General features: G+C 31.5%; 4 protein-coding genes across 6 annotated transcripts; 2 read left to right on the forward strand and 2 right to left on the reverse strand.

Moving 5' to 3' along the window:
- The first annotated feature begins 241 nt into the window (after nt 1-241).
- LOC107468627 (protein RMD5 homolog) lies at nt 242-3,974 on the forward strand. 3 transcript variants are annotated; one of them, XR_008004002.1, is made up of 3 exons: nt 242-388; nt 2,145-3,385; nt 3,540-3,974. XR_008004002.1 is itself a non-coding variant. In XM_052255316.1 (2 exons), exon 2 carries the CDS (start codon nt 2,168-2,170, stop codon nt 3,323-3,325), a length of 1,158 nt encoding a protein of 385 aa, XP_052111276.1. In that variant the 5' UTR covers nt 242-388; nt 2,145-2,167; the 3' UTR covers nt 3,326-3,974. The 3 variants fall into 3 exon arrangements, 2 of the variants coding, with proteins under 2 accessions (XP_052111276.1, XP_052111277.1); XM_052255316.1 differs by having other exon boundaries at nt 2,145-3,974; XM_052255317.1 differs by lacking the exon at nt 242-388 and adding an exon at nt 450-1,410 and having other exon boundaries at nt 2,145-3,974.
- Nucleotides 3,975-4,110: 136 nt separating this feature from the next.
- Nucleotides 4,111-4,869, reverse strand: LOC107468628 (uncharacterized). The gene has a single exon (XM_016087945.3). It carries the CDS (start codon nt 4,785-4,787, stop codon nt 4,269-4,271), a length of 519 nt encoding a protein of 172 aa, XP_015943431.1. The 5' UTR covers nt 4,788-4,869; the 3' UTR covers nt 4,111-4,268.
- Nucleotides 4,870-5,256: 387 nt separating this feature from the next.
- On the forward strand, nt 5,257-8,429 carry LOC107468738 (phosphoglycerate mutase-like protein 1). The gene is made up of 9 exons (XM_016088093.3): nt 5,257-5,616; nt 6,169-6,242; nt 6,398-6,505; nt 6,651-6,730; nt 7,127-7,254; nt 7,460-7,575; nt 7,676-7,764; nt 8,181-8,300; nt 8,384-8,429. The coding sequence occupies exons 1-9, from the start codon at nt 5,442-5,444 to the stop codon at nt 8,427-8,429; spliced, it is 936 nt and encodes a 311-aa protein (XP_015943579.1). The 5' UTR covers nt 5,257-5,441.
- A 2,678-nt stretch (nt 8,430-11,107) lies between these two features.
- LOC107468602 (fatty acid amide hydrolase) lies at nt 11,108-19,442 on the reverse strand. The gene is made up of 20 exons (XM_016087910.3): nt 19,042-19,442; nt 18,827-18,936; nt 18,467-18,527; nt 17,944-18,131; nt 17,718-17,847; nt 17,518-17,595; nt 17,300-17,447; nt 16,725-16,837; nt 16,558-16,633; nt 16,161-16,232; nt 15,968-16,019; nt 15,381-15,458; nt 15,099-15,182; nt 14,876-14,979; nt 14,586-14,678; nt 14,234-14,302; nt 13,788-13,852; nt 13,538-13,599; nt 13,327-13,422; nt 11,108-11,517 (listed from the first exon to the last, which is right to left on the reverse strand). The coding sequence occupies exons 1-20, from the start codon at nt 19,118-19,120 to the stop codon at nt 11,455-11,457; spliced, it is 1,821 nt and encodes a 606-aa protein (XP_015943396.1). The 5' UTR covers nt 19,121-19,442; the 3' UTR covers nt 11,108-11,454.
- Nucleotides 19,443-25,686: the final 6,244 nt, after the last annotated feature.

Here is a 25,686-nt window from a genome sequence, read left to right on the forward strand (position 1 = left end):
TGAAAATAAAAATTGGAAGGAAAAAGAAAATAGTAGCGTGAGACTCATCTCCAAATTTTTCTTCCAAACTTACGATGAAAACAGAAGATAATTATAAAATAAAAATCAAATTACCAATTTATTCATAGTATTAACACAAATAAAAAAAATGGACAGTAATATAATTTTATTTGAATTTTTTTTCCTATTTTCTTTCTTCCATCCAAAGAAAGTGTAAAAGAGGGAGCTCGGATATTTTCTTTTGATATTTGCACGTGTGGTCCATTTTCCACATCGTAGAAGGCTAGAAGCATTCGCTCGCAGCCTCGCACACACGCTTCCGTTCCTCGCTCTGTCTTTCTCGGTCTTCTCTTACACATCACAGACATTCGCTCTTTCTCACTCTCAGGTAATTCCCCAGTTTCCCATTTCTTCTCATAAACCCTTTCTTTCTCTTATTTATTTGCCATTTCACTTTTTCCCCTTTACTTTATGTTAAGTTGTTAACTATTCAATGGCTTTTCGGTAAAATCGATGGAAAATAACTGAAATATATTATATGATCTGTGATTTGTTTTCTATCTCCTTCTTCTTTGATGTGTTGTTCGTTTTGAATTCATAGTTCCAATTAAGTGAATTTTCTAATTATATATTTTCTGGTTGGTTATAAGCATTTGTTAGCAATCAGGGATTGTGTTAGAGAGAGAACCAATTATTTCCCGTTTGTGGATTGCTACTCCTGATGTTATTATTCTATTAGATTTTTGTTGTGGATTTGTATCTTCTATATGAAAAAGCCTAACTGTGTCTGTGTTTTCTATTTTAAGCATTGTAATCTGCATTTATCACATACATATTGATAGCCTAACTGTGTGGTTGATTCTCTATTGATATATTCGAGTATTAAGTTTTCTTAGATATGGTAGATTGAACTATATATTTCATAATGGATTCTTTAAATTCAGTTATTGTAAACGTTTGTATCTATGTCACTATTTTGATTCTGTCTTTATTTTAATGATTGATATAATCTGTGTCTTTAGGTTATTTAGTAATTTCTTGATTTGAAAATTACGTTAGATGCCATTATTTGTCGTATTTATATTGGAATTCTAATGTGAGATATTAGGTTGTTAGTTACTATAGTAACGCTTGGAAGCTAGGAGTTAGAACCCATATCATGAACCTGCCGAAACTGCCTTATGGGTTATGGCAAGTCCCCTTAGAAGACGGGAATGGAGGATAAGAAAAGTTATGAAGAGAATTTTCACTCTTCACCATGATTGAACTTTGCTTCTGTTCTCAAATGTCTCTGGCTCTTACCATGATAGATATTTGCGGCCACTCTATACTATATCCACTCCCAAGAATGGGGACAATTACGACACTAATCACTTTGTTAATTGAAGATGTGATATATGAATCGTTGAGGTTCCTCTTTCATTTCCACTTTTGTCACTCCTTTATGATGAAGGAGAACATTTTATGATTTCAGGATAGCTTTGCATAATCAATAATGAAAATTCATCGATTTTACAAACTACAAAGGGAAGATTGTTTGCTGAGATGAAGAGCATGTTTATAATAATAGTGGGAAAAAAAGACTTCTGCACTATGTTCTATGCGATGTTTCTCATGTTAAGCATGCAATACTTAGTTGATTAGACTTTAGAGTCATCTTTACTTAAGTATTTGAATCCAAACAGAGGATCTTCTAGATTGACTTAAGCTAGAGCTGTAGTTTGAATTGCCTTTCTAAGTTTTGGATTGTCTTATATAATGTTTGAGATTCTTATATTGTAATGTGAGGCTTAGCTGTGTTGAAACTGTACGCTAATGGAGTTGAGCCTTGCATGAAATTTCGACAAAAGCAGGGCTTTCAAAAATTTTTATTTATGACTTATTTTTATTTTGCTTTCTTGGTATTATTAATGCTTTTACAAGTTTGAAATGATAGTCTTTCCAAATTTAGCTAGACTGGATATTAGTTGCATTTTCTTTAAGACTTATGAAGGTAGTGGACTTAACGATTTGTATAGTGTTTAACTGTTTGTTGGTGTGGTGCTCATTGTGCTCCAATACATATTCATTTTTTTTCTTGTGCAAGAAAAAACAATCTGTTGAGTCTTTCCAAACAGTAGTAACTCTTTGCAACTTTTTTGTAGGATTGTGTGATCTAAACAGAGAGATGGAACTGAGTAGCATCAAAGATGCATTTGACCGTGTAGCTAAGAAGCAAAAGTTATCCTCTTCCAAGTCTCAAGAAGTTGTTGACCAGGTGGGGCGTGAAATTGAGCAGGCATTGGCAACAATCCAGGCACCAAATGGCCCCTCAACCCCTGTTGATCAAAAGTCCGTTCTTACAGATCTGAAGTCAAAGCTTAATGCTATTGTGGCACTTAAACAGTTAGAAGGACCACAGAAGGAACTGAATCTAAGTCTTTCCAAGTACCAAAAACTCCTTGAAAAATATTTCAACCCCGACATATCAAAGGCTTACAGAAACGTTGACTTTGATAATCATATTGTAAATCAGATCATTGCAAGTCACTTTTACCGTCAAGGTTTATTTGATCTTGGAGATAGCATTATAAATGAGGCTGGAGTGCTGGATTTAACTGCTCTAAGGTTGAAGTTCATGGAAATGCATCAGATTCTTGAAGCTATGAGGGTTAGAAATCTTCAGCCTGCTCTAACATGGGGCTCTGCCAACCGGGATGAACTTGTCAAGATTGGTTCCAATCTTGAGTTCAAGATTCACACATTGCAGTTTGTAGAGGTCGTGCAAAATGGAACCCGAGCTGATGCCTTAAAATATGCACGAACTTATCTTGCTCCTTTTGCTCACCTCAACAAGGATGACTTCCAAAAGCTTATGGGTTGCCTCTTGTATGCAGGAAGGCTTGAGAGCTCCCCTTATTCTGATTTGATGTCACCAGCTCATTGGGAGATGATAACCGAAGAGCTTGGACGGAAGTTCTGCACTCTCTTGGGGCAGTCCTACCAGAGTCCACTGAGTGTGGCAGTTGCAGCTGGAGTTGAGGGGTTGCCTACACTCTTAAAGCTGGCTAATGTAATGGCGGCAAAGAAGCAAGAGTGGCAGGCAATGAAACAGTTGCCAGTGCCTGTAGAATTGGGTAAGGAATTTCAATTCCATTCGATTTTTGTATGCCCTGTGAGTAGGGATCAAGGGAGTGAAGAGAATCCTCCCATGCTGCTGCCATGTCTACATGTTCTCTGCAAGCAGTCAATTTTGAAGTTATCCAAAAACAGCACTCGAACATTCAAGTGTCCATATTGTCCCGCAGAAGCAACAGTTGCAAACTGCAGACAGCTGCATTTCTGATTGGTGGTGTTAATGAATTTCTCTCTTACACATGTTTCATGGATGCAGTACAGCTTTCTGGTTTGCACTTTGTACATAAATATTCTTACTAAATTATATCTTTTCTGTTTGGCAATATTTCTTGACTGGATAAAAATATTAAAAATAACTATGCTTCTCAATTGGATTGGCCTGTTACAATTTTCGACACTCACAGGTATGAACAATTGTACAGGTATATCTGTGATCTCACCTACGATATGATGGTTTATAATTGTGTGCAACTCATAGATCATAGTTTGTAGTACTGTTCCACATATAGTAGATTATTGGATTTCTGGTGTCTCAGGTGTTAACTCTTGACAGCAACAATTACTGGACTGTCTTCTGGTCAAGCGTGTCTGTTAGCATGCAAGAAAACAGAGCATGAACTTTGCTTCTCAAAAAAGACTAGATCGATATGATGTTTATTTTAGTACTTTTGAGGAGTAATGAAATAGTCGAGTTGCAAATTAAGTGGTGATACTTGTATAATTAATTACACATCATTTCAGTTTGCACTATCTAATTTGTAGGTCCTCTTGTAGTAGTCTGTTCCATTCCATCATAACAATCTCCTTGATTTATAACCGAGCACCAAACAGTAATAATAGTTTTCATTTTCATCTCAGATCGAGTGTTTTATGTCATCTTTTCAATTTAGTTAAGCATCTTCGGTTATCCATGCTGCTGAGTACATATTAATGAGATTCAGTTGTGCCAAGCGAAAAAAAACATCAACTGAAAAATATAAGAAAGAAAAAAGAGGTCACAACTCACAACTCATGGATTTCTTTTGGATCAAATCAAATTTTCTTGTTTTCCTGAGCTAATTTTGTAAAAAAAGAAACAAAAATTCTAACCAACAAGAACATCTTAACTCCCAACTAGTTCTGGAAAACTCATGTTCTCTCTGAGAAACCAATCATCCTCTTGATTCCACGAAATGAACCAGTGAATCAGAAGCTGAATCTGTAGATGGGTTCCCAGCCCCAGTCCCAGTCCCATTCCCTTGTTTAAGATACTCCTCGACCATGTCTTTAGTGGACCTTGCGGACAATGGGTGAAAGAGTGCACCCCACTCGGCGACAAAGCCTTGAACCAATGCCCATTTTTGGCTATCTTCCATTTTGGTCCATTGGAGTTTGGCGTTGTCTTCGTTGAGACCCATGTACTCGCAGAGGTGGCGGAAGAGGAGGTGGCGGCTCTTGTTTATGGCTTGCTCAGTCTGCTTCACCCGGCTTCTGATGCCGGTAATCCTGATGCCTAGCTCTGTGGCCAGTGTGGCGTCGCTAATGCCCTTGTTGCTGCTGTTGTTATTGTTATTCTTGGTGCATGAGATTCGCGTGTTGAGCCTTGCAGAGAAGAGGTGGGTGGTGATGGGGGTGGAGGAGGAGGAGGAGAAGAGCCTTGGTGTGGGAATAACATGAATCCGCAGAGCCATTTGATTTCAGGTAATTTGGATTTTGGAATAACCTAAGAATTCTGTGTGCGGAGATAGAATGAATGTGCGCATCTTATTTGTGAAAAGAGTTCGATTCTGTTTTTATTATTAGAATTTTAAACCTTATCTCGTATATTTTAAAATCCATCGCATATGAATGGATTTTGGAAGTTAATTAGAAATTAATTAAGAATTCGACAAAATATAGAATAGAATGCATGGGAAAATAAAACTTTAATTAAGAGAAGCAAATTTCTAGCTTTCACAAAATTTTTCGTAGGATTGCTTCTGAATAAATTTATTCTTTTTTTTAAAAAAAAAGAAAACTAATAATCCTTTTGTTTAATTGTGGTTTCTTTTTTTTTTCAAATATATATCAGTATATCACAATTAACAATAATTCAGATATGATTTATTTATTTATTTTTGGAGTTGAGTTGTTATCATTAACAAAACGGGGTCTAGTCTAACACTCGAAGCTATTACTCACTTACTCATGGTTGATGGTAGGTAACACATCCATTCTCTAACAACCATTACGTAAAAGGAGGGGTGAAATGAAATTCAAATCAAATTCAAATTGCTATCTGAGAGACTGAAACCATAACACTGCAATCAAGAAGATCCTCTCAGTCCCAAATAAATAAATAAAAAATGCTCACGTTCACATTAATAGTTGCAGCTACGAGCAGCATAAGCACTTTTTCTCTGATTGGATCATCGTCGCCGTCTTCTTCGCTAAGCTTTCCCTCCATTTCCCGCGCATTTCGCTCTCGCTCTCGTTCTCGTTCTCGTTCTCGTTCTCGTCCTTCTGCTCTCTGCTTCTCAGGTACGATACTTCCTCACTTCTCACTTCCCTGACCAGAACCTCTTCAATTTCATTATCATCTACCTATCTATCTTTCTAGGCCTTCAATTTCGGCTTTCTTATTTTCTCTTCATCCTCAAGTTTCATCCGTGCGATGCGATCTCTGGCTTCTTCTTTTTCTTTTGTTTTACTCTCTCCCTGTGCGTTTCTGTTTCTTCCATTGGCGATGCTGAATTTGATTATTCGAACGTTACTTCGCGAGGCTCGTTTAGGTTATGTCTCGGTTGAAATGTCCTTAAACGTGCTTTTGCTGTGAATTAATAAATTAACTTCTCTCTGGAATTTTGTGATCTGGATCTGAATTTGTCTGCGATCTGATTTATTTTATCTATTTCACTTTGCGATTTGTTGTAAGAATAGAAGATCCACTGTATCAACCTTAACAATGTAGTGATACTTATAACATCGTGTTGATCTAGTAATAGCTCTTGTTCATAATTCACTATTAGTTCGGAACTTCAGATTACTTAATTGTTCAGTTGATGACAATTTTTTTTCTGCTGCTGGTTCTAGGTTTGTCAGAGAATACGGATTCTGGTGTTGCTCCGTGTTTGTTTCCATTGCATCGTTGTAAAACAATTCACCTGGTTGGTTTTGAACTTATTTTTAAGTCAACGCGCTAAATTTTTTGTTGACTTAAAGCTGATGTGTATTTTGTTAGAAGCACATTCAGGATTTTAGTTGCGCTTGATCCTTTGCATTCAAATCAAGGCATTGCCAACTGATAAAAACATTCATCCAGGTCAGGCATGCACAGGGGATCCACAATGTCGAAGGAGACAAGAATTACGATGCATACTTGAATCCTGCATATTTTGATGCACAACTTACGCCATTAGGCTGGCAACAGGTAAAGTGCAATTATCCTACTCATTTTGCAGCATATTGTGTGAATTTTGTTCCATAGGTAAAAGCTTGCATTAGTCCTATAGTTGAGAGATAGAAAAGATATAGTTTAGTTTTGTGAGTGTATCATAATCTTTTGCAGCTGGCAGGTTGATAATTTGCGAAAGCATGTTCGTGCTTCTGGGCTTATAAAGAGGATTGACCTAGTCACTGTATCTCCTTTATTGAGGTATAGGCATCTGTGTGAATTATTAGACTTAAGTTTAGCATTAACATCAAAATTATACATTTGATTTTAAAGTACACAAATGACAAATCTAGTAGCATAGCATTCTTTTTGCATATAACGTGCTTCTTTTTATGACAAAATAGAATAATGTAAGTTGATCCACAGAGCCAATGTCACCAAGTGGGAATAGATTTTCTTGTTGTTGGTGTTTCATTTGTTTGATTGTCTTGTGATATTTATGCGAAGTCATCCATTGGACCTCAAACTATCCCTATTTTTTAGAAATAAATGGACAGGATAACTACTTGCTGATTGTTCTATATGATTATTAGCACCCGTACGTTGGTATGATATATATAGGACTAGCTGATTGTATGCTACAACATATGGTTATAGGACTCTACAAACAGCTGTTGGCGTATTTGGTGGTGAGGACTACATAGATGGAATAGATGCACTTCCCCTAATGATAGCTAATGCAGGAAACAGCAGTCATAATGCAATTTCAAGTATTAATTGCCCCCATATATTGCCACTACAAATTGAAAATCAATGAAGCTCGTATAATAAAGCTGTCCTTTCCAATCTATTAATGATATATATGCATCCCAAACTAAATTTACTTTGTGATTTCATATAAAGAATAAACAGAGAGGGAACAAGCATAAGTCATACAGCCAAAGAAGCCTCTATTTCAAAAGCTGTAAACCCTTTTCGTCTTTCATCCTTCATTCCTACAGACGTTTGTCTCAATGTGTTTTCTTATGCAGGGAGTTCATCCCTGTGACAAAAGAAGAAGCATTAGTGAGTATCAACATCTATTTCCTGCAATTGATTTTTCACTGGCAAGTACCTAGAATTCATGACTTTGATTTAAGAACCCTTGTCGTTTCATACAAAATGGCACACTTACTTATGTTAAGTGTCCTTTTATTTTGTTTTCAGATAGATAGCAATGAGGATATTTGGTGGAAGGCTAATGCTAGAGAGACAAAGGAAGAACTAACTGATAGAGGGCTTAAGTTCCTGGACTGGTATATTTCTGTTCACAAAAACCTTTGTTGCTAATTGTTTACAATTATATAAAGAGTAATGCATTGTAGATATGCTGAGGGGTAACACTCCATTCATTTTGTAAAAAGTTAATTTAATTTCACTTATCTTCTTTATTACAAAAGGCCATACATAGTAGAATTTATCTTCTTTAGAATAAATGGATTTTGTGATTATTGGCACCCATATGTTGGTTATTCTAGATAGATATCTAGTGATGATCGGTAGTTCAAGATCTATGTAATTCTTTGTACAGAACAAAATAATCGTTGTTTTGTTGTAACTTCCCATTACTTTCATGTAACCTTGCAGGTTACCGGATAACATCAAACGTGAAAAGATTGATTTTTCATTTTTTTTTAATTATTTATGTTTATTATTCTTCACTCCATCACAGGTTGTGGACACGAAAAGAAAAAGAGATAGCAATCGTGACGCATAGAGCATTTTTGTTTCATACTCTAAATGCATTTGGAAATGATTGCCATCCCTCGGTTAAGATAGAAATATCCAAGCCGTAAGATCAGATAACTGCTAATTGACTGATTGACTCAGCAGTTTTTATTCCAGCTGATTGACTGATTTCACGTTTCCTTGCAGCTTTGCTAACTGCGAATTTCGCTCCATGGTAATTGTTGATAGGTAAATCATGTATACAACTTAAACGACTTGAGGGCCCCCCCTTCATCTCGACCATGATTTTTTATCTTTATCCTCTGCTCTAACAGGAACGGATGCATCAACCGTTAATTGTCCAGGAAACATACCTTCTGGGATGGACCTACTTAGTGATTTTTGTGGATGAGAACGGTGACTCTTGAGAAATCCAATGTGCTTTGTTCAAGGGTTTCACAAAAACACAGGTTAAAGATTTTTGAAGGGAAAATTTGTAAAGTTTTCAATATATTTAGTACTATATATATAACTTCTCCTTAAGAAACTTTCCAGTACTGATTTAAAATCTTGAAAAGAAAAATTAAAATATATCTTTTTACAAATTTCACATTGTATGCTGTTTGAGTGTTTGATTTGAAGCTTCTACAATTACTGGATTGTCCGAAGAAATATTGCGTAACTAGAATACCTGTCAAGCAAAGCTGTGGCAAATCAGATATTCGGAGTGCGGTAAGTCGGTAACATTATTGGACCTTTCTTACAGTCGATAGTGACACATCTATTTATAATTTATTAAAAGAGAATCAAAAGGTGGTTTGAAAATTTTTAAATGAGTGAAATCTTGGTCCAGTACCTAACAATTTTCATAAGTGATGATCCGCAAACAAAATTAAAATGCCATTTGACCTCATCCATTCGTTCCGTTAGACATTCTAATCCTTCGCTAGACTTTCCGTCAAATAATAACGGTAAAATCAAAACTGTATCATTAGCTGTATATGTTTTACTGTATAATTTGGTTAGGGCATATAGCCGTTTTGATGACTCAGGCTATGTGTCCTAATCAAGTTGTGCAATGACACTAATACAAATAACAACTAAGATCCTACCCTTATAATTTGACGAAGAGTTTACAGCGAGACTAGGATATCTAACGGAATGAATAGATGAGGGTTGAGATAGTATTTCGATTTTATTAGGATGCAGTCACTTATAAAAATTATTAGGGATTGAGATAAGATTTTACTCTTTCTAAATACTTCAATTTTTTTTTTCTATTTTGTCATATATTTTTTCCTAAGATGATAGAGCTTAACTTTATTCTTTGTATTATAACTTAAGATTTTTCTTCCTTGTTCCTTCTTAGTCTCGTGATTTTTATTTTCTTTAGCTTATTATATGTTTTTAATATTAATATTATTATATTTAATAAATATAAATTGAGCTATAAAAGTTATTTTATGATCACATTTTACTCCCTTTTACTATTTATTTTTTATCTATTTATCTATCTATCAATTTATATAATATATTAAAAGAGGAAACAAGATAATTCTAAAATCATCTTTGGACATTCGACATTTTTCTATTTTTCCATGTAAATCTTTGTATTATGTCATAAAATTCTTGGTATTTTTATTTTCTCATAATCTTCCATCTACTATCTTTATATTATATTCTTGTTACACTTTCATATTCTCTAAACATTTATTTCTTTTTAAATTATTCTAACTATTTAATCTTAATGTTATTTCTCTTTAATAGGTTGACTTGAGTTATAAAATTTAATTCATTCTCTCATATCATTTCTCATTTTTATTTAAGAAATCGGTGTTTAACTTTATTTTTTTATATTTTTACTCTTATTTTTATATAAATTACTCTATGCTTTCAATGTTAAATTTTTTTAATAGGTATAAATTCAGTAATAAAACATAATTCATTCTCTCTTTTATACTCACTTTTATATTTTCTATATAAATTAACATTTACTTTACACTTTTTTTTATTTCTCTTAAAAAATTTCATGCCTAATGCTCTTTCTCCTCTATTTTTACTTCTAGACAAGTATTTGAAGAATCTAATTGATTATCATAGTTCTTTTTTTTATGTTTGCTAAGCATATATATTTGGTGATGAACTCCTTAAAACCTTGTATAATATTCTTACAATTTTTTAATTTTTCAATCTTTGACCTAGTTGTATTTATTAGTTACACTTATATATCATTTTTTTCCCTTTTAACAATTTAATTTTTTAAAATATTAAGTGTAATAATATTATTTAAAATATGATGTCATGATTTATGAAAAATAAAAATAAAAAATTGAATGTTATTTAATTTTCAGCTATTGAAACATAATATTTATATGGGAAAGTATGAGGAACCAATGAAATATTTATACAATGTATATAATGGAGGTTTATAGAGTATTAAAAATATAATCATTAGTGTTACCTTTTTCCATCAGTTGAAACTTTTGAGATGAGTGATATTATGACATGGTATTAGAGTGTTAGATCCAAAAGGTCAAGAGTTCGATCATTTGTGAACCCCAAAATTATTTTAATTTTTCGGGAAGATGTTTATTATCCCTAGTACTCGATGGTTATTCTAGATAGTATGGGAGATGTTCATTTTGTAACTCAATAGCCCATTGTACACATTGTATAAATAGTCCATTGTCTCCCTAGCGGAATCCATTTAAAGAAAATAAAAATAAAAATGATTATATAAAGTCAAATAAATAAATTTTTATTTAATAAATTTTTATTTTATAATTATTAAATTTAATTTATATATTTTATGAAATATATATATCCATCTTTATTCCTGGACGGCCGAATCCTGGTTCGTGATTATTTGAAGTTATATATAGTACTGTTTTACATTACTTTACCATATAGTGGTGGCTTGGACAGTATCGATTATCACGTAAGATATCTTCTCAGCAGATAGCACAAATTTTCACTCCCTAAAATGAATTTTGTACATTGTTACAAACTTACAATATTATTTTAGACGCTAAAGAAGCTCCCTTGTGCTGTTATGCATCTTGATGAGGTGCACAATATGCCGGCATCCATGATATTCTTTATTTCCGAAACTATGTTTTGCCGCCTTTAAATTATTATAATTTTTGCTTCCAGCAGTTATTTCCTACAAACAATTGAAACTTGAAACAAATACTGAAATACATCCTTGAGAAAATCAGATGCCCATTGCCCCCAAGGATCAAATACACGGGGAACGCTTCAGCACAAATATTGTTGCTTCAGTTTGTCCTCAGAACGTCATGATATTGCAGTGGCCTTTTCTTTGACTCACCACAGAGTCTCTGTATAAAGTATAAACAAAATATAGAACGTTTACCGAAAACATTATACACGGATAAACAATTCATGTGACAAAAAAAAACTTTGGTTTAGGGTTTTTTACCCAAAAAATAAAATAACGTAAAATAAATATGCATACTAGATTGTCTTGAAAAAGTTTTGCTTGTATATTTGACTTCTTTTAGTATTATGTAAATTGTTACAGGTCTTTGGGTTTTATAGTTTGTATGTAAAACGTATACATGTAACGATTTATGAATGAATTGAAATGCTCATTTAACACAGATCATTGCATGATATTGGGTTTCATAGTTTGTTCATAAAATCCACTGTATAGAGATTTTTATACAAATCTAATAATATGTTTATGATTTCTTCAAGAATTGTTGCAGGCTATTGAGTTTATGAACAATCCATGAAACATGAAACTCTGCAATGATTTGTGTGACCTTTCTAATTCGTTTATGATTTGTTGCAGATATGTGGTTTTATATACAAATTGTAAAACCAAGACACTCTAACGATTTACATTATAGCGTAAACTATCAAAACCACCACCGAGTTTTGAATACGCTGACAATGTCCTCTACTTTTGATAACAACAAAAACAATTAAAAAGAATATTATTTTTTTATGAGTGGCAAATAAATTTTGTATTTGATCTAATTTGTAGAAATATTTAGATAATTATTTAGAAATTACATATAAAAAATCGGATAAAAATTTGATCTCTGTATTTTTTTCATTTTTTAAGAGTATTTTTAGTCATTGACAAAAAAAATCACTTAATATAAAATTATCAAATTTTAAAAATAAAAATATCTTATTTTTATAATCGTACTTGTAAGAAACTGCACGAATATCCAATCTCTAAAGATTTTTTTGAAAATATATATTTAATATTGGTTATTTTGGTCGCATTTTAAGATATTTTGAGAACATTATTTTTATCGTTAATAAAATTGAGGGATATTTTTTGCCAGAATTTTAAAAAATTAGAGGTAATTTTGATAGTTTACCCTACACAATATTAAGAAAAAGGACAAATATGTAAGTAAGACACTCAGAACAACGCATTGTAGGTGGACCGGCTCGCATAACTTATAAAAATGGCGGGTTGGGTATGGAAATTCGAAGTTAGAACCAGCTAAAAAGGGCCGTTTAATCCACGGGATTTGACAGGAAGACGACACACCTTTTGTCAATTGACACTTATTTTTGGCTTTTTATTGGGGAAGAAAAAGTAAAACAAGAATTTAGTGAAATAGTTTTTTGGTATATTACCAATTTATTATATAATAGTGAAATATTTTTCAAAATATTTTGTCAATTTTTTTAAAAAATAGTGGCTTTACCGCTTTAATCTTTTGAAAATTGCTTTTAAATGATAATAATGATACTAATCTTTTGGCCCGCTAGTCTGCAAAAGAGGAGCAAACTAGCACATCTGACCCATATTTTTAATTGTAAGACAAAAATAAAGAAAACGCATTGATTATCTATTTTTTTTTCAAAATTGTTTCTAAAAAATCACGTATACATTAATTTGGTCCTAAAAAAATCAGATATCTGAAATCAATTCTTCATTCAATTAGATGATGACTTACTAAAAAAAATTATTTGTGTTATATATTTATATGTTAGTATCTAACTAACTGAAAGACCAATCTGTTTCGAAGAAGGATTTTTTTAGGATCATTTGACGCATGTCTCAGCTTTTATCGACCATTTCGATTATTAATCTATGTGCATATTTATTTTATTTTAATTTAGTTGGAAGCCCCTTGGTTTATGAATGAAAATATATGTACCTCCACTGCAGATGCTATACGCAGAATTGTAGCTTCCGCCCACGGTCGGCCTATCACCTGCAAACCTATTGGAAGTCCTGATTTATCGTAACCAACCTGTACATGGAACATTGTTGGTTAAAGGAATCAACGGTAATAGAGAGTACGTATATTAGTCTCTTAGCAATGGTTAACTCTAAAAAACACTCAATGTACTGTTCATTTTACTCACCGGGACACTAATAGCAGGGAGTCCCAGAAGATTCCCCGCTATAATGAATCGCATAAGGTAAGCTGAGAAACAAATTTCAAGTTAACATATATAGCAACAGGGAAGATATTAAATATGCGTGGTGCGTTGTGGTGATCATGCCACTTTATTTAAGATTCTCATGATGACAAACATTACAGTATAATGAAGCAATATTAAAGCAATTTGTATATAGTCTTTGAAGTTGCAACTTAAAGAGCAAGTCAATCACCTGTTGTCTGCATATCTGTCTCACCACTTTGCAGAGCACTAGGAGGGATCTTGGGTGCTGTCATGCTGTGTTATCCAGAGTGTGAGAAATAATTCTATTCATATCAAATTATTCCAAAAGAAAGCATATGCGCTTTAGATGAACTAGCAGCTTAATACGCACGTTTGGCTTGTTAAGCCATTTTTATTTTTTTTTAATTTATATATAGAAAAATAAATATTAATTTTATAAATACTTTTAGTTTTTTTTATTTATATAGGATTTACACGAGAATACCAATAGAAACTATCTTTTCTTTTTCCTTGAAAACAAAACTACATAATTAGTTTTTTTCTCTTTTTGGAGTGGAAAAGACAAATGCACCAAAACTTTCCAATCCCTTTTATATATAGTCAATTCATATATAGTAAATTTAACTGCTGTTAACATAGGTGTTTATTACATACCCAGTTGTTGGTGTCACTATGATATCCACCTTCTTGAAAATTTCCATGTGATAATGCATAATCCTTCGTCTGAGAATTGAGAATTGAGATATGTAAGATAAAATTAGAATAAACTGTAATGAGCCTCAGTCTTCTTTTTTCTTTTTCTTTTTCTTTCCTTTTTATTTTGGCTGTTTAAGAGTATAGGAGTAATTATTTCTAATTGTTGTACCATTTGATATCCAAAGGGGTCTGATCTGTAAGATGTTAAAAAATTAAAATGAACGACATTAAACGCTTTCTTTTTTTTTTTTTGGGTCGTTAAAAGGGACTAGACAAAAGTCGAGAAATGTTATAAACTACTTCATCTCACCTAATACGTTGGGCTGCAATATAATCTGCTGCTGTAAACGACCGAAAAAGTACCATACTAGTCCGTGTATCATATGTTGATTTTACCCCTTTCCTGTTAAGGGAAAAAAATTATGGAAAATCATCGTGAAGTTCTCTTACAATTTACTAGACAATGATAGCCGCTCATGGTAAATATACTTTCAAGTTCGGATAAGAAGAATAAATTTCTTAGTTCTGCAAATATCACCTTGACACCTTGTGTCAGTTAGACTACAAATGAAACTACCTGCGTTAAGTGTCCAAACGTACCCGTCTTCACAATCAGCATTTATTGAAGATAAGCATTCCGAGCCAATGGAAACAACATGGGCAGTTCGCATCTCATGAAGCTCTGGTATAACAATCTCTATTATCTGCAAATATAAAAAGAATTGCATACTTCATAGAATTGCTTGCACTGGTCATGAAGTCGTCTTCATAAAAAGTCGTTGCAAAACAAATCCTGAAGTACACAGAAATATCATGAACTTACTTCACAACCATGCGCCTTTGTCAACAGATTCAGAGCATCCTCACATTTGTCGGATACTTCAGTCGAATGAACATCATTAAACCACTTCACAAGAATAAATAAATATAATAATAGTTAGAAAAAGCAATATCATATTAGACTGCACATAAAATCTGTGAAAGGGATAGAGTGAATGAACATCATTAAACCACTTCACAAGAATAAATAAATATAATAATATTTAGAAAAAGCAATATCATATTAGACTGCACATAAAATCTGCGAAAGGGATAGAGTGATTACCGCTGTATACTTCCCTATTCTTAATGATCCCAAAATATCTGAATCATCTAATGACAAAGCTGGCAAGCAAGGTGGTGACTACATGAAACAGAGGAATATATACATCATAACTGACTAAAAGAAAAATATTAAGATTTGTTATAGATAATGTAAAATGAAGAAGATTTGGTCAGTGGTCTAACTTTTTTACATACTTGTAAATCAGCTATATACTTGTATATGAGTTATTATTATACCCGTGTTTTCTTCCTATATCCCAATTTTATTTTGTAAGTAAACCCGTCAAATGGTCCTAAGAACTTTGCATTGAACAAATTAGTTTTTAAAAGAAGACGATAAATTAATCCCTACTATTTGAAAAATGACAAATTGATCCTTAATTTATTTTAGTTTTTAAAAAATCGTTTGATAGATAGATTAAGTTTTTGTTATATAGTTCTGTATATTATAGAAAGAAAATTACTTTTCAAGTGATAAGTTATAAGTGGAGAGAGAAGGATAAAACTGTTCAAAAAATATGAGCAATTAGCAGTTAAAGTCTCTCAGTATTGATTTCGAAGAATATCAATAAAAAGATTAAAGATTACCGGTCTCAAGCTGATTCTATTTTCCGGTGATGCACCCAACATTGCCGCGTACCTGAGTTATTAGAAAAAGAAAGACCCGTTATATGTACTCATGAAGCAATCTACGAGCAACCCAAAGTAAGCACTAGAGAGCACTAATGAAAGCTATAGTAAAAATGGAAACCAAAGAGATTCTAAAATATGGATTGTATACACTAGCATGATATCCTCTACTGATGAAGCAATCGGTCCAATAATTTCTACCGTTCCACTATCACATAATGACCTGCAGATAAAAAAAATGTAGGCATGATGAGGTGGTCCAAAATTTAACTAGTCAGGGACCGTCATTAGTTTTTGTTCTAATGCAACTAAATATACTATTAATATATAGCTTCAAATTTTAGTCAATTGAATATCACAAATGCTGGTGCCTAACAAATAATATTATCAGAGACCGGGTAGACTTCAAAATATTCAGATGTTGCCCCTTGGAATTTGCTAAGTAAAGATAAAATGATGCTGTCTTTATGTGCAAAGTGCAACAAGAAAATGCATTCCACGGTTTTTTTTTGGGTCATAACATGGTAAAAATTACAACAAGAAATTACCCCTGCATGCTTGTTCGCCCATAATTTGATTTCAGTCCCACCACACCACAAAGGGAAGAAGGAATACGAACAGAACCTGCCTTTCTCCAGAATATGCAAAAAGTTAAGAATCAGTACATAGAAAATTTGAGGCAAAAACAGTTAGTATGACAATATTTTTGCACAACCTCCACCATCAGTTCCCAGTGCAGCAGAACATATTCCAGATGCCACAATTGCAGCTGGACCAGAAGAAGATCCACCAGTATACCTATCAGGTGCATGAGGATTTCTTGTAGTTCTGCAACTCAAGAATACTGGATTGAGTCATCAATGATGGGTACATTGCAATAAAAATATAAGAAATTTTAAAGCAAACCAAATCATTGTTACGCGTATATTATATAAAACTCAGCAGTTAACAGTGCCAGCAATTCTCCTGTAAATTTCCTGAAGGTCTCTGGCCGACTGGCCCTAAGTCTATTCCACCTTTCAAATCGTTTATAAACTTGCAACTGAACGTAAAACAGGGTGAACTAACACATTGGAAACAACAATACAATCACAATTGCTAATAACTTTACTTGATTACTTTATCTCCTAATTTGAAAGGTATGCAATGTGTAAATGCTGAATGTGTATCAAGTAAGGCAAGCATATATTGCTTTTCTTTGGTCATTCCAAGCTCAATCTTTATGTTGATGGTGACATCAACTTTAAAATCAACGAAAAAAAGAGTTTTAAAAAATAAAAAAGGGATTACCCGTAGTTAGGATTATTTCCAGTTGTACCCATTCCAAACTCATGCATATTTGCCTTCCCAACAAAAATGACACCACAGCTACGCAGCCTTGAAACACAGACAGCATCCTCCTTTACAGTACGTACCTCATGCATCCACGTACTTGCACCTTTTTATCGCCAAACTATATTTCAGAACTTTATTCAATTACTCATACAAAGAGAGTCAATAATACTTACCCTTAGATGGATGGGGATACAAGTCTATATCATCTTTGATCGTGATGAAAATTCCATCTAATATTGATAACGGATTTCCTATACAATCAAAAGGTCTGAGCTGTTATTGTCCATATCACTTCCCACCACATCTCAACATAGTCATGTATGAGATATTTGCAGTATGAGATCTATATAAGCATTTGAATCATACAGGTTACCTGCTTCGAACCTCTGAGTAGATGCTGCTGCCTGCTTCCGGACTTCTGCAGCATCAAACGATATCAAAAGTGGCGCTGGTGGCTTAATTCTGCAATTCTCCTCTATAACTGAGATGATGCGCTCAGCAACCTATTTATTCAAAGTTAAACCGTCTCCCTTAAATATATTTTAGAATAGAGGCAATTTCATACTCATGGGTTCCAATCAACTGAATGCTCTACTTACCATAGACGGGGTTACTTTTCCAGATCGATAGGCATGAGCATAGTCTCGTATCTTCCAGTACCGAAAGGGTAAGGATGAATCTTCCCAGGATTTAGAAGGATCATACTGTGGCAGACACTTCAAGGCAGACTCTACTCGGCTTGCAGGGCTCCCATCTTCATCAAGGACTACAACACCAGGTTCCGTTTCTGCGTGTGTTATAACAGAACAACAGAACATACATCTTCAAATTCAATGTAACTAACTCAATTGATTGTGTTACAGTTACTAGTTCCTATTATCACTCTCCAAAATAATTTTATGTTTTCAACCCTATTGTAATTATGTAAAAGAATCACAAGCAATCAGACTTCAAATTTAGGTAAATCCAACTAATAAGAACACCTCAAATGCAAACATACAAATATTTGAGTACTGTATAATGCTATAAAGACAACAGAAAAGCCAGTGCGCCTCTTCAATCAGCAAAATTAGTGCATATATTATTGACAAGAAGTGATTGAAAACATGGAGATGAAATGACCTCGAGGTGGATATTCAGGTTTAAACATCGGTCCTTCTGGTATTACAGTATGCCGCAGTAACTGTTACATAACAATCAAACAATTGACGTAACATTTAATCAGTTCCACTTGCCACAGTCATGCGCACACTCGACTCAAGTATTGTTCATAATTCACAAAACTACGGAGGTTCTAAATTGCAATTAGCAACCACTGCATCGACACAATTGCGGTCGTTTTTTTTTTTCTTGCAATGCAACCGCAACCACAGTTTAAATCCAGAGTCATCATGACAAGTCACAAAATGAAGAAACGCTAAGCAAGGATTTCAGCAACCAAAAAAATGAAAAATGAAGCAGAAAACACACGCACACAGAGACCTGATCAATTTTGTTGTCCTTCTTCAAATGAGTCATGATAGCAGGACCTATCAATGGAAGTTCAAGTATCCTCACAAAGAATCGAAACACGAATCCAGTCAAATGCGGAGCTGCAAACACAAAATCGAAACAGAATCAAATAGTAAATCACACTATAAACTCGAGAATCAAACGCAATTAAGAAGGATTTAAATGAACCAAAGAGTAGTGGAGACCTTTGACAACTTCATGTTCATATTTGACGGAGGACAAATCCACGTCCTTCGCCGGCAACATTTCAAGCTTCTTCACCATCTCCACAAGCTCAAAATCAAAACGCGAAAGAATTGACGAGCGGTGAAAATGCTCGAACTCGAGGAGAAGCAAAAGCGGAAACTAAACGAGGTTCGAAAGAGAAATTACGAAGGAGAGAGAATTTGGCAGTAGCGTTTGGAGGTAAACGGCGAGAAGCATTGGGTGACAAGTGAAAGTAAATAATAACGGAATCATTTAAGACTCAACAAGTAGTGCTGCGATGCGATACGGTGCGTTTTGGCTTTGACATTTTCGTCCAAGAACCGCTTCTTCTCATTCAGTTGCTTCGTTGCGCTACTCTCTTGACTCCGTCTATGTCTACTCCCTTCGGATTTGGAGATAAGATGGACGAATTAGCACAGTTTAGCTAAACAATTTAATTAAATTATTTTTTAAAAAAATAGTTTAAATTATTAATTTTTATAAGTTAAAAATTTAAAAAAATTTATTTTTAAAATTTTTTAAACGGATCCTTAAAAGTAATAGTAGTATTATTTTAGATTCTAACTTAAAAAAAAAAATTCAAAATATCTCCTTACCAAGTGTCATAAGGACACTATGGTAATAAATGCACACATCGGGAAGCATTAATTTGATTTGTACATTTTGAAAGCTGCTTCAAGCTGGTGGAAGTTCTCAACTAACTCAGTGTCTCCAACCTCCAATCATTATAACCTCTTTCTCTTCGTGTCTGTCAGCTGCATCCTTTAATAGTATCTTATCAATTATCATCCTCATTTTCCTGCAACTGCAAATTACACAAGAAGAATGACAACTTTTAACCAGTCAATTTTAAATAATTATAATTAATAATAATTAATTTTATATTTTTTTAAAAAATAAAATTTAAGTTATTACTAATTAATAACAATTAAAAAAATTTGGATTACTAATTAATGCTAAGTTAGTTAGTAGTTAGTTATTGAGTGTTGGAAATTTAAAGGAGTTCATTACACAAACTATATAATATTTCTATCCTTGTTTTATTTATCAAACATAATTTTATACTCTATTCTTATTTCAGTGTTCCATGCATATAAACAAACGAAATCTAAGAGATGGAATAAAATTCTTTATTAACTTTTTATTTTATTATTTTATAATTTTTATCATTTTAGAATATCTTTTTTTCAAAAGAAATTATGCATTTTTTTTAACTAACATTTGTCCTAAAAATATACATATTAAGATTATTATTATTTATAGAAGTTCTTAAACTTTTCACTTTGATAAATACATAACAATATATTAGAAACTTAATTTTGTTATTTTTTATAATTTTTTAATTTATAACTTTAAGATGTATTCTTAGTCCTTTTTTTTTTCTAAAGAATCTTGCTAACTAAAATGTTTATTTTTATATTAAAAATCTTGTTTATTTAGCCAAAGGTGGTTAGAAATATTTTGTCCAACGTGTGACTAATTTTAATAAAATAGAAGCAAAATAGAATAATTGATACTAATTATACTAGTCGTATATACATATTCAGATACTGATAAAATATTAAAAACTTGGTGTGTTGATCATGACAAAAATATCACTAACCTTAAATTTTTATTAATTTTTTATGCTGTAAATATTTTAAAAATTTATAATTTCTTTGAACAAAATCATTCTAGTATTCTACATATGATATCTTAACAAATGTCTTGTTAATTAAACCATTTTTTATTTATAAAACCATATATTTATTTTCTTGATTTTTTTTAAGCAAAGGAAGCTCAGTAGAGTGGAACAAACGAATCAAACAAGTACTGTATACAAATTCATAAATTCTCTGTCATCTCCGGTATTGTCATTAACAATCAAAAGGATCACTGTCAGTCCATTCTTCGTATCTCAAAAACGTCCTCCTTCGTATGATCTCAACACCTGCTTCTTTATTATTGAAAATCCTAGCATTTCGTTCCAACCAGATGTTCTAAATCACTGTAAAAAAATCCAGTCAGTCACTTCTTCTGCTCTTGTTTTTGTTTGTGCATGACAGTTCAACTCTCAAATAATTCTCTGATGGTTCTAAGAATAGCCCAATCTTCACCAAAAGAAATAAATGTTGAAAAGATTTTATTACTGTGAATAATAACGTCTAATCTACTCAACTTCTCTTTGGTATTAACTCTACCAACAAGTACAAATCATCCAAAAAACTCAATTCTCGGAGGTACCATTCCTCTCCAAAAAGCTATTGATTTTCTTGATATTAAGGTTATTAGATTTTGTCCATCTTCCTAAAAGATAATAATATTATTTATAAATCTAAATTAATATCTTATTACAAAAACATAATTATTAATCATTCATTTAACTGTGGTCTCTTAATTACAAACCAATGTTTTAATCCAGTTGCTCAATTTGCAAATTTTCATTACAATTAACTCGAGAGCTAAATTATAAAGCATAAAAAATAGAAAATAAATCATCTTATTTAAAAATCCATCGATCTACATAATAGTTTATTTTATAACAATATAATTTGTCATAGAATAGTGAAATATTTCAATTTTCCTCCTAAATGTAGTTGATGTGTCTCTCCTCAACTTAAATTTGTTATATACACACCTTGACAAATAAGACTCTAAACAGTTGTATTCACATGCGCAACAATGCATAATTTGACTTTGAACCTATTTGTGGATGAAGAATTCAAGGTAGTTGGCGAAGACATTTTGTTGTTGTGCCCCACCTATATCTATAATGAAAGAGAGTAGTGCCTAAAACCCTTAAAATTAAAAATGAAATAGGATGCCATGGTACTACTGTCTGTAACAGGGCGAATATTAATTTTTAAATAGAAATACAAATTAAAGGACAATGCAATAATGCATACATAGATATATAAAAGAATACTTTACTAAAATAATATTCCAAAATTTATATTGCTGATTAAAAAATCTCTAAAAAATGCTAACTATAAATAAGTCACTACAACATTTAAAAATATGATAAAAAAATAAATATTAAGTATATATTTTAAAAAGATTTTAGAGATCAAATTTTAATACAAATTTTTGTATTTATTATTAGAAAAAGTAAAAATTTTTCATTCTTAAAATTTAATAATTTTATGTGAAGTAATTTTTAAAAATAAAATTATTGTGAATGACTACTTTTTTTTAAAAAAATAAAAATAAAAAAATTAGAGAATAAATTTTACTCAAAATTATTTTGTACACCTTATAAATATTTATTCAAATATTATCACAAAAATTTGAATCAAATAAATAAGTCATTCGTGAAATATAAAAATCTTTTTGTTCCTTACGAAAATATAATATTTATGAATTATTTTTAATGTATTTTATATCATTCAATAATTATTTTGTTATTAACTTCTTTCAGGACCTTTTTATCGGTGGTTTAATTTTTTGGATACCAAATAGTTAATTTGTATAAAAACAATATATGCACAAATAATATAATATCACTAATTTATCAATTTAGCTTTTCAAAAAGTACAAAATAATCAAAAAGATAAATTCAATAAATTATAGCTCAAATGACATAATCTCCACATACTCATTTAAAAGTTACAAATTTAAATCTCTCTATCATGGATAAAAAAATTGAGGAAAAACACAAGTTTTGTGCTTCCTCTTTTTGTATAATACTTATCTATAATGTTTGTTGGGGTTGTATTATATTAATATCATCGTTATGTGGAACATGAGTGAAATCATGAACTAGAGACCAGTGAGGACTGAGGAATTCTGATCTCATATTTTGACTTCTAGCTGGGGAGGAATTATTGGGGCATGATTTTTTCTTGCTTTAATTTTTACTATTTGATGCATTGTATTATCTATACCATACTTTTTAAATTCTAAGTAATCATATAATTACAGTAAGATTAGGAAGACGATAAAAAATCAGTTAAAGCGGCCTAAATTTACCTTAAGTGATATTGTCTACCATGCCATTTTTTTTCACTCCTATGTACCTATTTGTTTGTCAAATAATATAATAACAATATATCAATATCAGTCTTATACCTTAATTACTATATTCCAAAATGGTTGGACAACTTTAAACAATAAAAATAGGATTTCTCATATATTTTTTATAAGAATATGAGGCATCTTTCGCCTCTATGTGGCCTTCAAATTTCAGAAGCTATAGGCTACACTCGTTATAGAGAGGGTTCCATTCCATATTACTGAGAATCGAATTATAGTCAAATTAACACATCACTGTCTTATCCCTTCCTACTCTTTCAATCAATAACGTATGGGACCCCTCCTCTTACCTTCCAAATCACAAATATATACTCCATATTTTTATATTCATTAGTCCACCTGCTTTATGAAAACACAAGAAATATGGAACCGTAAAAGAGAACCTATATCTACAAAAAAGGACTAACAATTATAAAATAAACATAACTCGTGATCATTGTAGAGCATTAATCGTTTGAAGAGAACGAAAATAAGTATTTGACAAAGACAAGAAAATTGGGGAAAATAAAATTAAATTAATGTTAAAATTATGAGGTTAGCAAAACATCAATCCATCATCCTCAAAGCTCACTGTTACACATACATAGATTATCGTATGTCTTACCAACAGTTCGATGAGACCAGTGATTATAATTTAGGGTTATATAACTTCTTAGAATGGTAGTATTCACTTGCAGTATTGCTATAGGAAATTAAGAATATTAGATATTATATGTCTAAAAATAACCACACTTTATTAGGTAGGGATATCAAACTAAATCTTAGTAATATTCTAAAAAATTATTAAAAAGCTAAAAAGTTGTTTCTCTATTAGACTCGAAGGCAATAAAATAGAGATAAGAACTATGACTAATTATTATAAGAACGATGCGATATTCACCTTGTGTAGATTTTCAATTCACTAGTTTCGATCAACATGCTTTTAATTAATACCTAAACTACCAAATTTATAATGTCATGAGTCATGATTCACCCTTTTTGTTGACAGTAATGCTAGAGAAAAAAAAAATCAGAATTTGTTTTGTTTAATATTTATTAATTATTTTTTAATTACTAAATATTTTCGTGTTGTTGAGCTTAAAGTATTAGGATTGAGTTTTATTTCGATAAATTTGTCATTGACACCCACTTAAATATTTCGTATTTTTGTTAGCTTGAGATTATTATCTTTACAGTCTTTCTATTCCGAAAATGTGTATGAAAGGTTCTTACATCTTTTCAATTTGTGTTATTTAGACAATGTAAAAGCAAAAATATATAGATATATATCTTCAATATCTAATCGATGAGTTAAACTAGTTGTGGTATCTTATGACTATATATTTATCAAAAGAGTATTGCTATATATACAAGTTTTTTTAGCATATAAGTTTTATAAGTTATTTACATAATGTACCTATCAAATTATATACGTTGTTTCTCTTTATATTCTGCGTTCCTCCTTCTCATTCTCCTCTTCTTTCTTCTTTGCATTTTTTCTTCTTAGCTTTTTCTGCACGTGTTTCATATTCATCGTCGTTTTTTTTATTACTGTTGTTGTTGTTGCATTTTTTCCCTCCTTCTTTTATTGATTTTACAATATTATGTATTTTTTTTCTTTATTTGATTTTTTTCTTTTCAAAAAGAATTATTTGAATATAAAATAAGAAGATGAAGAAAAAAGAAGCAGCAGAAGATGAGGAAAAGGAAGATAAAAAGTTTTGAATTATGCAAAATTTATTAGCATACATACACCCAAAATTCATAAATAATACACTCAAATATCTTCGTGTTACACCCAAATTTACTGCAAATACAGAAAAATAATTTTTTTAATGCAAAACTTTTTTATTACATTCAATTCAAACCTTCAATAATGAAACATTATTCACCTACAGAATCATAAACTACTAACGAAAAAATTAACTAGAATCGAACCATATCTCAACCACTTGATTAGATTCAAAACAATAATCAATTTTGTTTTGGTTCAATTGACAATCTGAACTTAAATTATTTATTATCTTCAACAACGAGATAACTTGTGATGGAGGAGAAGGAGGAAAAAGAAGGAGGAAGAAGAGGAGAATGAGGTAGTGGTGTTGGTGACGACGATAACAAAAGAGAAAAATAATAAAAAAGAAGAAGAAGAAAAAGAAAAATAACGTGCGCGCGTGAATATAAATGACTTGTATAGACTTGTATCAAAAAATGACTTGTGTGTGAAGAATAATTATTACAAAAATGAATATTGTTATTCATATTTTAATGTTGTAACTTTTTTTATTTATATAATTTTAATGTAAAAAATTATGTGTAGAGTGATATTATTATTTTTTATCTATCAAATAATTTTTTATCATTTATACAAGTCAGATCTATTATTGTTATGATTATTATAATTTTTTATTTTACTTTTTGTGGTGTATACTTTTCTCTTGTACTTTTCATTTTCAATGTTAAAACTTAAAAGTGATTTGATAAAAATTAAAAGAAGATAAAAACTTATATTTTATATCATAAAAAATAATATATATTTAGACACTTTTATTTATACACTTTATGTACAATTTTTTTATAGTATAAGAAAAAATATTAAAAAATAAATATATAAAAATAATTATTTTTACTAC

The sequence above is a fragment of the Arachis duranensis genome, chromosome 10 (assembly GCF_000817695.3).
Source record: "Arachis duranensis cultivar V14167 chromosome 10, aradu.V14167.gnm2.J7QH, whole genome shotgun sequence".
Taxonomy (NCBI): domain Eukaryota; kingdom Viridiplantae; phylum Streptophyta; class Magnoliopsida; order Fabales; family Fabaceae; genus Arachis; species Arachis duranensis.

What these genes read in the sequence shown, in the direction of transcription:
- LOC107468627 (XM_052255316.1), top strand. Translation starts at nt 2,168, where the DNA reads ATGGAACTGAGTAGCATCAAAGATGCATTTGACCGTGTAGCTAAGAAG.
- LOC107468628 (XM_016087945.3), bottom strand. Translation starts at nt 4,787, where the DNA reads ATGGCTCTGCGGATTCATGTTATTCCCACACCAAGGCTCTTCTCCTCC.
- LOC107468738 (XM_016088093.3), top strand. Translation starts at nt 5,442, where the DNA reads ATGCTCACGTTCACATTAATAGTTGCAGCTACGAGCAGCATAAGCACT. An exon ending in ACTGTATCTCCTTTATTGAG is followed by an intron (nt 6,731 to 7,126) that starts GTATAGGCATCT and finishes ATATGGTTATAG; the next exon opens with GACTCTACAAACAGCTGTTG. An exon ending in GGGCTTAAGTTCCTGGACTG is followed by an intron (nt 7,765 to 8,180) that starts GTATATTTCTGT and finishes ACTCCATCACAG; the next exon opens with GTTGTGGACACGAAAAGAAA.
- LOC107468602 (XM_016087910.3), bottom strand. Translation starts at nt 19,120, where the DNA reads ATGGTGAAGAAGCTTGAAATGTTGCCGGCGAAGGACGTGGATTTGTCC. An exon ending in GGAAATAATCCTAACTACGG is followed by an intron (nt 16,838 to 17,299) that starts GTAATCCCTTTT and finishes CTTGAGTTGCAG; the next exon opens with AACTACAAGAAATCCTCATG. An exon ending in TCCCTGCTATTAGTGTCCCG is followed by an intron (nt 13,423 to 13,537) that starts GTGAGTAAAATG and finishes TTCCATGTACAG; the next exon opens with GTTGGTTACGATAAATCAGG.